The sequence below is a fragment of the Engraulis encrasicolus genome, chromosome 11 (genome assembly GCF_034702125.1).
Source record: "Engraulis encrasicolus isolate BLACKSEA-1 chromosome 11, IST_EnEncr_1.0, whole genome shotgun sequence".
In the NCBI taxonomy this organism is placed as follows: Eukaryota; Metazoa; Chordata; class Actinopteri; order Clupeiformes; family Engraulidae; genus Engraulis; species Engraulis encrasicolus.
In genome coordinates, this window is record NC_085867.1 from 16,406,098 (window position 1) to 16,423,597 (window position 17,500).

At 41.8% G+C, this 17,500-nt stretch overlaps 3 protein-coding genes across 4 annotated transcripts in view; 1 reads left to right on the top strand and 2 right to left on the bottom strand.

The window, feature by feature from the left end:
* atg10 (ATG10 autophagy related 10 homolog (S. cerevisiae)) overlaps positions 1-11,783 on the bottom strand; it is a 26,213-nt gene extending 14,430 nt beyond the window's left edge. Inside the window, exons 1-3 of the mRNA XM_063211209.1 lie at positions 11,751-11,783; positions 10,612-10,740; positions 9,831-9,947 (exon numbers count right to left, since the gene is read on the bottom strand). Of these exons, the coding sequence (XP_063067279.1) occupies positions 9,831-9,947; positions 10,612-10,740 (246 nt within the window). The 5' untranslated portion in view covers positions 11,751-11,783. The remainder of the gene's footprint in view (positions 1-9,830; positions 9,948-10,611; positions 10,741-11,750) is intronic.
* Positions 1-17,500, bottom strand: part of vcanb (versican b) — a 303,281-nt gene that overhangs the window by 159,103 nt on the left and 126,678 nt on the right. The window lies entirely within an intron of this gene.
* Positions 12,670-17,500, top strand: part of ssbp2b (single stranded DNA binding protein 2b) — a 126,092-nt gene continuing 121,261 nt past the window's right edge. For both annotated transcript variants that reach the window (XM_063210035.1, XM_063210036.1), the window contains exon 1: positions 12,670-13,200. In XM_063210035.1, the coding sequence (XP_063066105.1) occupies positions 13,145-13,200 (56 nt within the window). In that variant the 5' untranslated portion in view covers positions 12,670-13,144. The remainder of the gene's footprint in view (positions 13,201-17,500) is intronic.

The window sequence follows — 17,500 nt, forward strand, 5'->3', positions numbered from 1 at the left end:
AGCCATCAATCATTCAGCCCGCGTTGAGACTGATCAGCGGGCATAAATTGTTGACGGTACCCCTCGGTATGGCCGTGCAGCCTGAGCTATTTCCCACGCAGTCAGACAGGGAGACGAGATGAGACAGACACACACAGAATACAAAAAAAGACCCTTAAAGCTCAACATCCGCCTTCGGGCTATGGGATGTCTTTGAAAATGAAATCAACGAGAACTTGTATGCATATCACTCAAGTCGACTTCCATTACTTCGCAGACTCTGCCATCTTATTTTCACTATTGCTCATTTGACCCCCCCCCCCCCCCCCAGTCATTCCAGCCCACACCGGTGAGAAAGAACGAAAATGCGTCCTGCCGGATATTTGCCAAGTGAGTGCAACATTCATTCATTTTTAGGGGTTTCTAAACAGTCCCAGAAGGTTGGAGTAATTGGATATGGCTGTTTCACAGAGGGTCAAACCACAGCTCGACAAAATCTCACACTAAGATCCAGAAAGTGCACGCAGGCTGCAGCATGTCAAACCATGGTTGGAAATAGTAATTGTGCCATCTTGTAAGCAATGCCTATCCATTTTCACATACAGGTTTTCTTACTTAAAGGTGCACTGCTTAGGATGGTGGCCAGAATGGGTATTGCAACTATGCTGCTCATTGAAACTGTGCTGTCTACTGCCAAATTTGATCTTTTCATGAATAGTTACTAAATAATGAATGAATATTTACTAGTATGACCAAAGCACAGTAAGTTTTGCAGCCAAAAATATCAGACAATGGAGAAGACCCCCTTTTTCCTTTATGAAAAGTGCATTTTTCCCAGTTCTACCGAATACTTCACATTTGATAGCTGTGATAAGTGTTCATCAAAAAGGTAGGCCTAAAGGGCAGCATGGATTCTGGGAAGAAACTGCAGAAAATATTACACAGTGCACCTTTTTAATTAACAAGCCAACACACAGCATCATACTGTACGACTATATAGGAGAACTGGACAAACACTGTGTGACATGACATCATAGTCTCTTACACCAGCTGAATGACAGGAAGTGTGACACCAGCTTTCCTACTTATTATGTGAATGTCACTGTGTTTAATGTAGGGATTAACTCGTTCAAAAACACTCTATCATGTCTCTGACTTGAAAACATTGACTTGAAGCAAACACATTTCAAGACATCATTGTTTTCAACGCTGTATTTAGCTTACATGTTCTTTCTTTGATTTAATTAAATTATAGAAGGTTGCTGTTACTATGGTGAGTTTGCTTCCAGAGAAGGTATAGCTTCCAATAGTCTTCTGATGCATGATTAGGTTATGTTTTCGGTCATGTTGGTTTGTCTGTCTCTATGTCTGTTAGTTTGTCAGCAGGATAACTCATAAAGTTATTTGGATTTGGATGAAAGTATACTTTGTGAACTTTGTGTAGTTGTTGAACATGACCAAAGGAACAAGTGATGAAATGTTGGTCAATCCGGAGCATGGATTAAAAAAAAAGATTCTTCCCCATTGTGAGCCTACAAATCTAGACGCCCCAAGTAACCGCAAATTGAATTGCGGGACAGGCCGAATTTTGACATTCCAGTCTCTAACTCCACAAAAAGAAGGCAGAAATACTTAAAAAACAATAAAAATAGGGTGTAACATAGTCAAATGTTCTATCAAACCGCTTCGGTGGCTGAGGTCTACACTCTCTGAGTGCCTGTCTAGTTTCAAATGTTCTTTCTTTGCTTTAAATGATTAAGAAATCATCTCCCCATAGAAGACTGCTACTCCGTCAGTAAAAGTATGTACAGTATGCTTCCACTCCACAGGCTCCATGAGAGGCGGCGTGGCTGGCACTGCACTCACTGTCTCCTGATGCATCGCTGCCCCCCATTCTCCTCCCACTCCCTGATAACATCTCCTTCTCCCTATACATGGGCAGGGCCCAGCAACAAACTACTAGTGTTTCACATCCCACGTCTGTCAGGACAGGAAGAGCCGGGACACAGGCACGTAAGCTATAAAAACAATGACATACTCGTGCTGCTGCTGCTGCCCTGGACGTTGCACACACATGCACAAACACGCACACACAGGCACACAAAAACACAGGCAAGTGCGCGCGCACGCACACATATGCATGCGCACGTACACACACACTCTCTCAAACACACACACACACACACACACACACACACACACACACACACACACACACACACACACACACACACACACACACACACACACACACACACACACACACACACACACACACACACTTCTGCTTCTGGCTGAACCTCCTCAGACCTCCCAGCGTGCTCCACACAGGACAAAGCAGTCACGACAACATGCTTTTTTAAAAAAAGAAAAAAGAGCACAGAGTAGCGGGTGATGCAACGAACCACACAAGAGATGATCAAACATAATACAAATTTGATGTTTTTTTTTCCCTCCTTTCTTTCAAGGACACCAGCAACAGTCTACACAGTCAAGCGAACCCGTGGCCCAAGTCGCCCCTTTCAAAGACTTGCTTACACCACAGCGCGGTGACTGCGAGAGATGAAAAAGCGAGCACTGCAGACCCTTGTCTCAGTAAACATCGGTAGCAGGGTTTTCATCGAACTCTATTGTCTGTCATGTGCATTTATAGCAATTTAATTTGCTGATTTCCATCCATTTCAGTTTGTGAAGAATGACTGGATTTACATTTCATTTTTCAGGTGTGAAGATGTTCCACCTTCTTAAACGAGTATGGATGATTTAGGTGGAAAGCAACAAAATGATGGGTAACCAACCAAGATTGCATTTACAAACCCAGAACCACATATTCTGTATCACATGCTGGTTCTACATGTGTGGTTAGTCCAGGTGATTACAGCAACAAACTTTGAGTCAGCTTAATTGTCAAATGGCTGAAAGAAGTCAATGTGCTCATTACCAGTATAGATAAATATAAACATATATAAATATAAAAAAAAATATCATCAGTGAGTTTATATACACATAAAATGTAATAATAGGAGATGTGATCGCACTCAAGAGAGGTCCACCTGCACATTGAATCCTTTGCATAACTGACTTGTCCACTCGCTAGCCTCAGCTCTCTGAGAATTTGGCATTCAAATCAGAGGCAAAAAACATAAAGCCTACTCGACATCTCTGACCTGACTGCTTAGTTGGTGCGCGCACTGTGTTTAACTTGGTGACCATGTCGACAGAGGTCAAGTCCAGTCAAGGGGGTACTCATAGCCTCTCATGTTAGTAACCGAGTAGGCTCTAAACTTGACCCCTCACTGGTGGATATGGCTATGCATATATGGCTTGCAATAGAGCGTTGCACAGTAACATTATGAGAAGAGTGTGTTTTCATAGGATAGGATAGAATAGAATAGAATAGAATAGAATAGAATTAAACAGTTAATAGAATAACAGAACAGAATAGAATGGAATTGAATTGAAACAGCTTCTCCCTCTCTCTCTGTGTCTGTCAATAAAATAGGGTCTATTACTTGTGGTTATTCAGGTTCTCACTGCACAGTGATCAATAAAAGAACAAAATTCGCCTTAGCAAATTACCAAAAAATGACTCTCTTACTGAACTCTCAGCTACACACTATCTTCTGACTGAAACCTGCAGTGTGGAGTGTTTTTCATTTGACAAACAGAAGCTTTAATAATGCATTCAAGCTGGTATCAAAAGCTTGACAAAAGCTCGAGACAGTTCTTCATTTAGCAACGACAAAAGGATCACGGTGGGCTCGGAGGAAAACATCGCAACACATGTTTCCCGCACTCCACTAAACAAGAGAGTTAAGTGGTGTAATTCAAGAGGAAGATGAAGGATGGGATTTCTTTTTTTCATTAATTTAAGTAAAGCCTTAATTACAGGTTTAATTACCCACATCATTCTGTTTATAGTCTCCACATTTAACAGCTTAAAAGACATGCCAGCTTCCTTCAAGACTTCTTTCAGAAAAGGCACAAGTGGTGTAATGAAGAAAAACAAGCACAGGAGTAGTTTTTGTTCAGCATGAAAACGACCTGTTCCTAATACACAGCTTCACATACTTTCATATCTGCAGCGCCGTCTGCATACAGATGCTGTGCGTGCACTGATTTACAGGTGATGATCTGTCTTCCTGCAGATGGCCGAGTACAAAGGCGAACATTCAAAAGGAAAAGAGGAGTTGGGCAGAGAGGGGGCGCTGAAAGGGTTAACCCTGATGGAGTTTTGTTGAGTGAGGCATTTGTGCTCTGCCTTAAAGAATGCCTCCACAAAAACAGGAAGCTGCAAAAAAATGCACTGGCTTTCCTAATCTTCCACAGATCTTTTGGAAAATTGTTTCTCTCTGCCCCCCCCTCTATAACTGTATGTCTCTCTGTCTGTCTGTTTCTCTCTGCTTCTTGCACTCTTTGCCCCTCTCACTCTCTCTCTCTCTCTCTCTCTCAAAATCTCTATCTTTTATTGCCCCCCCTCGTCTCTGACCGTCTGTCTTTCTAGCTCAGTTTCTGCCTCTCTCTCTCTCTCTCTCTCTCTCTCTCTCTCTCTCTCTCTCTCTCTCTCTCTCTCTCTCTCTCTACCCCCCCCCTCTCCCTCCACCTCTGTCTGCCTGCCTGCTTGTCTGTCTCTGTCTCTGTCTGTTTCTCTCTTTCTCCCGAACAATGTCTAAGAGGAGCTTTTCTCCGTTCTGCTGTTTGCCTGAGAGTTTCGAGTCCTCTTCAAGGTCAAACAATGTACGCACTGTGCCTTTTTTCTCCGACACAACATCAAGTGATAGGGATGATGTCCAATATTAAATCGAATCTATAAAATACCAGTGCTCAGACATGAAAGTCCTAACCCGCTACTGAATAATGTTTGACCTTGACTCTTTTAGCCTACTTATTATGGAAGGATTTGTGTACCCCACTCATGTGCTGTCACAGAGCAAGTGTGTAAACAGTATAACAACGACTTGACCAAGCCTACAACTATATAGTGGTGTCAACGATAATCGATTCGGCGATGCAATGCAATGCGGGGCATGGACAATTCAATTCAATGCGGCAAGTTCCAGAATCGATGCGGCAATTTTTTTAAGTTTCAAGTACTTCCGTGGATATTTCAGGAGCAAATGAATGTTAAGTTAAATTAAAGCACTTCAAAGCATTGAAAACTGCAAGACTGATACAGAAAAAAGGCCAATAAAATGTTGCTCAGTATCTGACTACTTGTATTACCTCATCATGACTGATGAAACATTTGCTTTGCTTTCAGTAGAAATGTAATGCATTGCAATGCATCGTAGAATTACCTCCCGAATCGTAATCGAATCGAATTGTGAGGGCAGTGCCAATGCACACCACTACCTACAACGACACAACACTATTCCACATAATAAACGATTGCCAACGGTTATGCATGACATTTAATTGTGTCATTCAGAGAAGTTTTGGAAGCTCATAGAAATCTTTTCTATAAAAATGGGATACTATCCCTATTCCTTCTTTGTCCTGGTTCTACAGTAGTGTATAGCTTTCTTTCACATCCTTTTTTGTGGCTGTTAAATGTTTAACACATTACTACTTTTTTTATCTTAATATTGTGTGCAATACTCTTTGCTTTTAAATTGAAATTACCCTTTTGGCTATAATATTAGTATATTTTGCATTTTTCTTAAATGTTATTAACATTTATGCTGTCCCTTTATTAAATAAATGAACTTAAAATGTCAAACTTACTCACTATCAGACTCTATAGCTGTTTAATGTCAGAAACAGTACCAGTATCAAGTCTTATATATACTCCTAACCAGCAATGGATCTTCTCTTAAACACTTGCTCGAGACAAATTACAAAAATAGAAAGAGGACTCTGTTGAAAGAGACTTTATACAATGGCTCCGCAAGTTGTACAAACAGTTTAGAAAGCACTCAGAAGGACTACCTTCTTCAAGTCCATTTGGCTGGAATTTAAATGCCAAATTGCCATTTTTGGTGAAAAGCGCAGCGGTGTCATTCAAGTGAGCAGACTTGGCCGACTTTTCTGAAATGAAGCTCCGGTGTCGCTGTTGACATTTGCAACATCACACAGTCATCGGGATATAAACTGCCCCCACCAACTTTGTATTTATTCAAAAAGACCTTAACAGACCAGAAAGACAAACAGCACTGTAAGGCTGCAATCATATAGTGATCATGACATCATTTTTTAGCAAATGGATGTTAAACCTGAATGTACCTCTACCTTTACCGTCATAACTTTTTTTATTAGACAGCATGTTAGAATGCATTTGAGTAAATAGCCATTGCCTGATGTCCTGAGTTTTATGGGTACACACAAACAATGTACACAAAGTCTACATGTCAACTTATGAGAGTAAGAGCCTTCCTCAGTGGAGCCTCTTTACTGCAAGCAAATCATATGCAGTCCATATACCTGTAAGAGTCTCGACCAGGGATGTCAACTCAAATTCACAGAGGGCCACAAGTAAAACCTGGGATCAAGTCGCGGGCCGAACAGAGTATACAGATATTTTAAAATGACCTAAAATTAAGCATGCACAGACTTTAATAGTCAAAGGCAAGTTTTAACAAAAACTCATATGGTAGCTTGAATGTAGGCCTACCTGACCACATTCTGTTGCATGAGTGGGAGATGTTACATTTGCTTCAGTCCACTTCCTATCACACACCAAATGTCATGTTACTATATGTTAATGGTGTATGTGGACCAACAATAACAGACATCTGAAATGATCTCGCGGGCCAAATAAAATGTCCCTGCAGACCAGATTTGGCCCCCGGGCCAGAGTTTGACATCCCTGGTATGTATCCCATGTATGTATGTATGTATGTATGTATGTATGTATGTATTAGGGATGGCACAAACCGCACCGAAAACCGAAACCGTACAATTCACACACATACCGAACCGTGAAATGCAGTCCGTGGCAAACCGCAATTCATGTACTGCCCAGAAAAATACATAAAACAGAGATTCCAGGAGTATCTTATCCAGTCTCTCTGATTAACACATTAGTATATAAGACCAATCAGAGGATGACACAATTAAAATCACACCATTTTCACATTATAAGCCTATACAAACCACATGTAGGATATTGAGTGATAAGTCTGATTCTATTAGCCACTTGAAAGAGGGCATTTGGGACGCTCAGACAGCGCACATCAGCTGACGACAGATGATTCAACTTGCGCATCATCACTTTATAATTGCAGTTATATAAAAATGGTTTAATATTCCCAGTGCACCATTTATCATGAACTAAAAAAAAGAACCGTAGAGAACCGAAAACCGTGACCTTGACACCGTGATATGAACCGAACCGTGAATTTTGTGAACCGTACCACCCCTAGTATGTATGTATGTATGTATGTATGTATGTATGTATGTATGTATGTATGTACAGTATGTATGTATGTATGTATGTATGTATGTATGTATGTATGTATGTATGTATGTATGTATGTATGTATGTATGTATGTACCAGAGGTGCGGATTTGTGACTTGGACTTGAGTCACAAATTAATTAGGCCTACTTGAGACTTGACTTGGCAATATTAGGAATGACTTGTGACTTGACTTGGACTTGACAGTTTTGGCTTGCAATGACATGTCAAGTCTAAAGATATTCCACTTTCTGCTTTGTATGTGAAAATACTACATAAAAAAAGAACATTAAATGATTTGCCCTTAACTAGTATCAGTAGGCCTTCTATTTTTGATAAGAAAGTGACTGGCAAAGGGAGACATACATAGCAGTGTGGAGAGGTAATGGATTTATGACCAAAAGAAGTTGTCAAGATTGTAAGTAGAATACATGGTGTGGTGAAAATTATACTTGGACTTGACTTGGCTTTGGTACGACTTGGACTTGAACTTGACTTAGTCAATGTGTCTCAAATGTGTCTTGTGACTTGACTCTGACTTGATTGGAAGGACTTGGGACTTACTTGTGACTTGCAAATTAGTGACTTGGTCCCATCTCTGTATGTATGTATGTATGTATGTATGTATGTATGTATGTATGTATGTATGTATGTATGTATGTATGTATGTATGTATGTATGTATGTATGTATGTATGTATGTATGTATGTATATATGCATGTTTTACAGTATGAATGTATGTATGTATATATGTATGTATGTATGTATGTATGTATGTATGTATGTATGTATGTATGTATGTATGTATGCATGCACGTATAGCAAAGAAATAGGTAAACTACACACAACGCAATCTTTTTATCATGTGTGTATCATTACATTTCTAGTACTATTTTAGCAGAACCAGCAGTTAGAAGTAGTATAGTACCGGTAGTAGTAGCTTAGTTGTGGTGGTCATTTTTGGTGTTCCATGTTGAGAGTGGAGAAAAGCACCGTAATGTTCTGTTCGGCTGTGATTAATGCAGCCAAATATGGAATCTACTTCGCCCGAATGGGGGAGATAGAGAAAGAGCGAGAGAGAGAGAGAGAGAGAGAGAGAGAGAGAGAGAGAGAGAGAGAGGGAGAAAATCGAGCTCTTTTGTTGCGTGTGTGCACAGAATGTAAATATGCAGGGGAGCGAAGTCATTTGCAATCTGCCGGAAGGCCATGTTAATGAAATGGGCGAGAAGGGGAGAAAAAAATAATCATTCACCAGCCACAACTTCCATTTTTAAAAAAAGATAATATGCCCCTCAAAAAAAAAAAAAGACCACGGTTCGTTATGTTGGTGCTGCTCGAGTATAGTGGCTAAGAGAGAAAACACCGATTTGCCCTTGTATGCTTTCGCTACGTGCAGAAAAACAATCAGAGATGAAGTGACATGAAAGCAAACACACTATACGCAATTTCACCAGAAAGAATACTGGGCCATCTAGAACGCTAAAAAAAAGCTCACTACTAGCAAGCAGGGTTTCTCTAAACATTAACTGGCCTTCATTGTGAGTGGCAGGATTTAGTTGAAGTGCTTCCTTCAGGTAATTGATTCAGTGTGTGTGGTGGGTAATACACAAGTGCACCCCCTCCTCCTTTGGGACGCAAACACAAAATCAGTCTGCAGATTGGCAAACAAAAGTACGCCGAACCGTACTCTGATAAACATCCACAGCACAGAGAACACTGAAGAAAATCCTGTCATTATCATGGCCGATCTCAAACTGTAGAATACAAATTTTAGCTATGACAAAAGACAATTGTAAGTGGACAAGCATGAAAATACACTGGCACTTTCTGGATGTGCCCTATGTTCTTTGCCAACCCATTTTACCATGACCATGGTGGAAAAACATCACAGGGTTATGGAAAGGTATAAGGGTTATAAAAAGGATGAGTTTATGGACTTAGGGACACACCAGTAAATTTAAAAGAATTCTAAACAAGAGCCCATTTCCACATCAGGTTGACTGGCTGCCGTTTCTTGGTGAAATTAATTGTGGGGCGTTCGCCACCATCTCTCAGTTCAATGAGACCTCAAGTCCAGCAATTCTAAAGCACCTTTCCGAGCTTTCAAACATCCCATTGAACAGAATGTTTCTCGGACATTAAATTCAAATGGGATTATTCATTGAATTCATTCAGTTGTCCTGTAAAATTACCACTTCTAAAAGAGGATTTGTTTTAAGTTTGATTACTTTAACTCTACTGGTAATCAATTTAACATTTCCTTTACACAATTTGCCACCGGCAAAACAGGCAGACAGCGACACAGTCAGATAGCCAACGTGTCTGTAGTATGTGTTTATGTTATATAAGTAGTTTTCTGATGAGAAATACATAATGTACACACACACACACACACACACACACACACACACACACACACACACACACACACACACACACACACACACACACACTACCTGCTCCTCTTCCATTAGGGCATCAGCGTCATCCCCCGGTGCCCTCTGGCATGGCAAGCTACTGACTCTGTAGGGAACCATGACTGTCTTATGCATGAAGCCCTCTGTCTCCGACCCCTTAAAGAATAAAAGAAAAAAAGAATAGTATAACCAGTGTGCAGTGTTTGATGAACTTTTCATATTGATCAAGTTTTCTGGCCTTACACCTGTACCTGGAGAACTGAAGGGTTGTGCACAAGGACTTTCATGCACTTTCATGTATGGAACACACTTACACTGTGATCAAAAATGGTCCAGATGTAGACGTAGACTACTACGTAGCATGAGCAGAAAACATTTCCATGGCTACAGCTAGAATGCTTTTATTGTAAACTAATTTACCGACCTAAAATTCAGTGCTTCCATTAAATGTGCGATGACTTTCCCCTTCAGGTAGAATGCTTTACATAATTCAACATTTCAAAGCTGTACCAATGTGGCTCACCATACAATCCATACAGTATGATAACGTCATACTAGGCCTTTATCACCACTAAGGGTTGTAAAAAAAGGGTTGAATATATTCTACTGTCAGTGTCAATTCTAGTACCATAAAAGACGGTAGGTGGATGGCAGGACGCTGGCATGCCATTCGATACATAGAACCTCTCCCGGTTTGGCCCACAATACAATATATATACACTGCGGATGAATAGTTTACTATTGTCAATACATGTTCTTCTAGTACAGTACCAAGAAAGTAGGTGAATGACGGCAGGCTGTCATGTCATTTGATACATACACAGAACTTCTCCCAGGCCCATCCATCTCCGAGAGAGTGGGAGTGCTCCAAGAAGAGTTCACAGCTCCGACGGAAGGCCTCCTCATCCAGGTAACAGCTGGTAGCTGGCAAGGAAGTGTCAGCTGCCATCTGCAGAGGAACACAAGGAGGCACATTTATTTATTAACACTCTGTATTTGATGAGCAGCTTAGTTGACTGGTGCTAGTCAGATCTGTAGTGTCAAGGCAGACAACATACAGTATGTTCCAGAAGTTGAAAAAAAGAGCTCATGTGTCTGAATGTTGTTGAACTATCTTAACATCAGTCTCTTCGTCTCACAAGGCATCTTTCTAATCCAGGATTGTGACCTGGAAAATGTCCTTTATGCCTCTCACCGGGGGATGTGTCATCCACACTAACCTGTTCACAAGTATGGTAGATATCATTTATGCTCCCAATCCTTCTGGTGTGTGTGTGTGTGTGTGTGTGTGTGTGTGTGTGTGTGTGTGTGTGTGTGTGTGTGTGTGTGTGTGTGTGTTTTTGTGTGCGCGCGCAGGGGTGATGGACTCTCCTGGCACTGTTCAAGCAAAGAAAATAACACAAACAACACAAGCATAGCCTACGCGCGCGCGCACACACACACACACACGCTGAAGGCAGTTTGGGGGCTTTGGCCAAATCGCCGGTCCATCCTCCTGAACTGCTCAGCATCTTGGTTTAATGTTCCCTTCAAAACTGACCCCGATTGCCCCGACCCAGAAGCATGTCCTCATTGAATGTCAACACCACTGATGCTGTGAGATCTTATGAACCAAAGTACTGGAACGTGTCTGCTGCCAAAGGTTATGAAAGGAAGTGTAGTAGATAATGTTATACTGCATAATATTCTTGTTGACATCGAGGCCGAATAGGTTGCGGAACAACCCTTTTCGACGGGCAATGGGAACATTAGACACCTCTCCAATCCAACGTATTGCAGAATGTACTCCCACGTAGGCTATACCACGAACAGCAATGTGTCATGTCGCTTATGTCCAACCATATTACGGCATGTTACCCCTGTCTTATTAACAAGGAGGTAGAGTTCTTTGGGCAAACACATAAAGATTCTGCCAGCCCAATGTTGTGAGTGCAAGAGCGCAGAACTCGTGCGTCTTACCCAGGCACTTCCGGGATCCAGTCGAAGGAGGGAGGCTGTTGGAACAGCGAATGTTATTCAGCACAGACGGTTTCAAGTTGCCCATTTCGAAAAAAAGAGAAAAGAACAGTGGATGCTGTAGAGCGGTAGAGGACAGACATCACTGTAACTTCACTTGGCTTGTCATAGCCTGCATATACCAGCATCTTTTTGCAAAAGCAGTGATGAAGTCTTTTAGTACAATGAAACTATAGCCCGGCCTTTTCTGGGGTTATGTAGGCCTATGAACTACAACTAAAAGTACTGTCATCAAATCAATGGATAGTGGATACATTCATGAACATCCTCAACTTATTTTGCATGGGTAGCTCAAACCGAGAAACATGTCATTCTTTTTGCGAAAGCGAAATATCCAAAACATTACTTACTAACTCGTTCCAAGAGCCCCTCAAATATTTATGTAATATGCATATCATAACATACCCCAAAGTAATTAAATAATCACTGGATCATTTCATTGCCCATATAAAGTAAGAATATTGTCACGGTGCAAAATGTTTCAGGTCTCTGAATGTGCCAGACCATGACGGACCTGTCATGACCTCTCCGTACAGCCTCAATAGGCCTGGAGCATAGAGCTCCAAGCAGTTTCCTCCAAATGATTGCATCTGCTCACTTAAATATAAATGAAGGGTTCAATTTTTAGGATTTTAGATTACTCTGTACAGAGAACAGGACATCAATTCATGGAAGATTTCTTAATTGGCATTCCCACCCTGTCATTAGGCTATCCAACATCCCCCACAATATAGATAAAGCACATAGTTACAACACCTATTCAAATGTAACCAAACAATTATACATCCATTATGTGTTCTACACATCAAAACATTGACTTTGATAACACACATTTGACATAATTTCAACATGCTCAGCCTACTTGTGACTACACCCAGATAGTCCACTCCGTATTTTCCTTCTCACCGCACATTACACTTCTGTGATAGCAGAGGGTGGGATTGCTTGCGAAGGGAACAGCCAGTTGTTCAAAATCCTTCTAGGACGGTTTCAAATTCCCCTTTATGGCTAGTGTATGTTTGTGTGTCCGCGTGTGTGCGCGCTAGCAAAAGCAAGCGAGAGGGGGAGGAGTGAGGGAGAGGGAGTCGTTGTAGCCAATGCGTACGTCGTCCGTGTGCGCGCCAGCCAGAGCAAGAAAGATAAGAAAACGCTTTCGTTTCACTGGAGGGCGGAGCTAGCGGTGTCAGTCATGGGGGTTACCAAACACTGTGGGCGTGCCTTGTGAACCTGCTGTCCAATGGGAGCTACTGGTCCCACAGTCACCATGGTGACGGGGTTGTGTCCGGGGAGGCTGTGATGGGTTGACAGGTGCGTGACAATCGGAGCTCTCTGTAAGCATGTACGCCAAAGGCAAGAGTAACAACGTGCCGTCCGACAGCCAAGCCAGGGAAAAGTAAGTTTTATTTATGAGGGGAAATCACTGTAATGAAGGCAGCGGGGCGGTCAGACTCCAAACTCCGCCGCATAACCACGGCTCCCTTAATGGAGAGACAGAGGAGCTGATCGGGTTGTAGAAAGTTGTTGTCAGTTGTCATCTTGGACAAGGACATATTAAGACAATTTAAGGTTTCTGTCGTGTCAAAAGCAATGCAAATGTTTGTCTCTGGGGATGTCGAGTATCATTCAATGTCAAGGTACACGATTCGGGGATCTTTGATACATGCACACAGTTCTCTGATATGCGTGCAGCGAAAAGTTTTACACAAGTTAAGACAAAAATGTCTTGAAGATTTCTGCTGCGCGTAATGGAGTAATTATAGCGAATACTGGCAAGAGGTGAGTTGACGTTGTCTCAGTACTCGATGGAAGTGTTCTAGAGGTCCGTTTTGAGTTTTGGATAGCGTCAGAAAGGCTGTCAGGTAAGCAAACATTATTGTGGCAATATGATAAAGAGAAAAAGACAGCGTCACTGTGGCTAATTCACCATGTATGTCCATAAACGGTGGATGACTGGCTGAAAAAGGTGTAGCTTTTACATCAAGAGACCCTTTTCTCTGTTCCTGGTGTTTGCATCAACGGGCAAGTAGGCAGTAGTTGTGCTGTGTGAAACACACAGGACAGGAAGCAGCGCGCGTAACCTCCTCAGGTAACTGTCCAGATTCTGACATGCAGTTTGACGTGTTGTCTTGCGCGTGTATGTTTTTGAGTGTGTCCATGCTTTTTGTTTGTAGTTGCTTAGCCATTGTTCCAAGATAAGTTTGACTAGCGGTGTTCGGTGGGCAATTCGTTATAAATAGGTTTCAATATGAAGATGAATAGCACATTGTGCGCAAACCAATGGTCTGACTGAAGTTTGGTAAAAGCCTTGTGCATTGTGTCCTCGGCACATCCCTATCTTTCCCACATTTTCTAAAATCTAGCATTGTGCTTATGGGAGCCTATGTAGTAATATATATATATATAGCCTCTATAGCCTACTTAAAAAAAACCTGTCTGTAAATACAGTAGTTGGTCATTGGCTCTGAAGTTGGGGAGATTTGTTTTCAGTGTTCACCAAGACCTTGCAACTTAACCATCGTACAATGTGGTTTTGTCCATTATGCTTGTGCTTTTCATGTTGACGTTGTCTGTGTTTGTCAGTGCACATAGACTGTCTGATTTAGATTCAAGATTAAAACTTCACGCTTATGTAAAATTCTTTGTATTTTCAAGGTTCATATTTGTGTTTTGAATGGCTTTTTGGCATGTTGGAGCCAAACGTGACACAAAAAAAGTAGAATTGACTGCAAATATTTGTATCTACATTGTTGCACGCATAGCTTTTGGCAAATGTTGTCATTGCTCAATAGTCTGTTGTGACAGTCCAAACCTGGCATTCTGTGACATTTCATTTCTCCTCTCCATTTCAACTCCTACATCGAGGATTTGTTTACTCTGTAAAACTCTGGAGACATGGGCCCTGTTAGGCCTTTACATGGGCTGTGACCAGAATGGCAATGAACAAGTTGTAATGCATTACTAAAGACTGTAATGTCATAGTACTGTAGTACTATGGTAATAAATTAATGACCAGTACATCGCTCCACTGGTGGAACCCTGTACATTCTGAGGCTATAGTAAAGAGGGCAAGATAACATGGCTAGTCAACTAGAGACCCATAGACAACAGAAGAATGTATTATAATTATTCCCACTGTCTTTCATTGACTGTTTGCACTTTGCTACCGTCTCCCCATACTTTCTCTCGGCGTGCACAGTAAAAACTGCAGTGTTAATGCAACACTATCAGAGTCGATTTAACACATTCTAGAGTTTATTTGGTCCCAAAGCACTCTCTAAGTGTTGAATTAACACTGCATTTTTTACTGTGGGTTTGTGCCATTTCCCCTTTCCCATTTGTCCTCACTTCACTCTGTTTTTATGTCCTTTATAGCCCCTGTGTGTCTTCCTCTTGATTATCGATAGTCCCAGTTTTTCCTGTCTATCACCATCACTCTTTCCCCTCCTGTCCTTATGTTTCATACACCTCTGGCTTTCTCCTGCTTTCCCTGTTTCCATGTCTACCTTTCTCTATCTATCTGTCTGTCTGTCTCTCTCCCTGTCTGCCTGTCTGGCCATCTGTCTGTCTGTCTCACACACTCTGTTTGTCTGTCTCTGTCTCCCTGTCTGCCTCTCTGCCACCCGTTTGTCCGTCCGTCCGTCTCTCTCTCTCTCTCTCTCTCTCTCTCTCTCTCTCTCTCTCTCTCTCTCTCTCTCTCTCTCTTTCTCTCTCTCTCTCTCTCTCCCTAACTCCATCCACTCGGTCTCCCTCCTCCTTCCTTCTTCCCTCCTCTTTCCATCACCATCCATACCTGCTCACGCTGGAAAGGGAAGGATAGGGCAGGGTAGGGTGAGAGTAAGACTTCTGTAATATCTGCTGGTCCACATTAATATGCAAGTGGCGTCGTCCACACAGCGGCACAAGGTTAAGCATGCGTGACGGGGAGAAGCTTAGGCAGTGCTGTGCTGGAGAACTGCGGCCTGATCCTCCCTGTCATTCCATGTTTGTGCCAGTGTTCTTGAGTCCGTCTGATGAGGAAGGCTATATATTGGAAAGGAGAATTTTTTGAAGGGTTGCTTTGCTTGCTAACCAGACTCACCGTGCTATATTTAGTTGTGATTTCAGTTCAGTTCAATGACACATATATTGCAGACATCATCCCTCAAAAACACTGTTGTGTGTGAATGCAGTATATATAATATAGGCCTACTGTATACTAACACTGAACTTCACTATTAATGCACTGCAACATGGAAAACATTTGGTTTCATTTTATTTTAACGCTCCCTATTAGAGTACATTAATACACATAGTTAAATCCATAATGCATGCATGAACACATTGCATACTTGCACTTTATCTTACCTTAGGACTATGCATACATAATGGCATGTGCGCACACACCTATATCCAACATTTACTGGGGAGAAGCTTAGGCAGTGGAGAACTGCGGCCTGATCCTCCCTGTCACTCCATGTTTTTGCCAGTGCTCTTGAAACCGCCCGACGAGGAAGGAGACTTTTTGTTGGGCTTTGAGTTCAGTTCAGCGATATACATTGCAGACATCATCCTTCACGAGCACCATTAGCTGAGTATATATACTATTTTTTAATGACCTTTTATTTTACATCCCTGTGGCATTGTGAAGTACTGTGTAATGACACATGAAAACATACAGTACATATAGCATACTTACACGTGCATACTTAGTCTTTACCTTGGGGTTATATTATGGCGCATCTAGAGGCTTGTACTATGTATGGCATAGGGCCCACACACACCTATACACAACAATTATTGTAATCCCATTAAATATTAATGCATTCCTTAGGGTAAAGCACATGCTGTTCCACATTGTAGGGATAGTCAGTGAAAAGTTACAATTTTAGCGCAATACAATATCAGGGCTTGTATACTTTAGTTTTATATTTACTTTATTATACTGCATTGTATCATTCAATTGCTGTTACTTTTATTACTTTGCCTACTTGTTACTCTCTCTGTCTCTCTGCCCACAGTTTTTTTGGATTTCAAGAGTTTCTTTGGGCAGGAAGTTGTGTTTCTCCTCTTCCTCCCCATTCCAAAATGCTCTGGGCGCTTCCTGTTGTCCCAGAAGAAGAAATAGTGGTTGTGTTTCGTTTATGCAACACAAATCTTAATTGAGGAAACCGCAGAGTAGCTTTTTGAAGTGATAGGCCTTCACTTCAGCTTCACGCATTGTTCTCCCCTCTCGAGAGGAAAACGTCAGTCATGGTAAATTGAGATCAAAAAGAAATGTTTTCCCGTGCCAGGGGACATTAGCCGGTGCCCCCATGTCACTTTTTAAAGTCTCATTGTCTGAGCTGTAGAGACACAAGTTTTGTTTTGTTTTGTTGTGGCGTAATTGCTGCCACTGTTGGCTAATTATAACTTCATAATGTTTTGACACTCCAGATGGCTGAGTTGGAGGGAGAGAGAGAGAGAGAGAGAGAGAGAGAGAGAGAGAGAGAGAGAGAGAGAGAGAGAGAGAGAGAGAGAGATGAATAGAATATAAAGGCCAACATCAAGAATCAAGAGCACAGACATCAGCTTGGCCAGCTACTTGACCTGTGAATCTGTTCAGTGTTTCCCGCAGGGAATTTGGTTGTTGCCGTAAGGTGGTGTGTGTGTGTGTGTGTGTGTGTGTGTGTGTGTGTGTGTGTGTGTGTGTGTGTGTGTGTGTGTGTGTGTGTGTG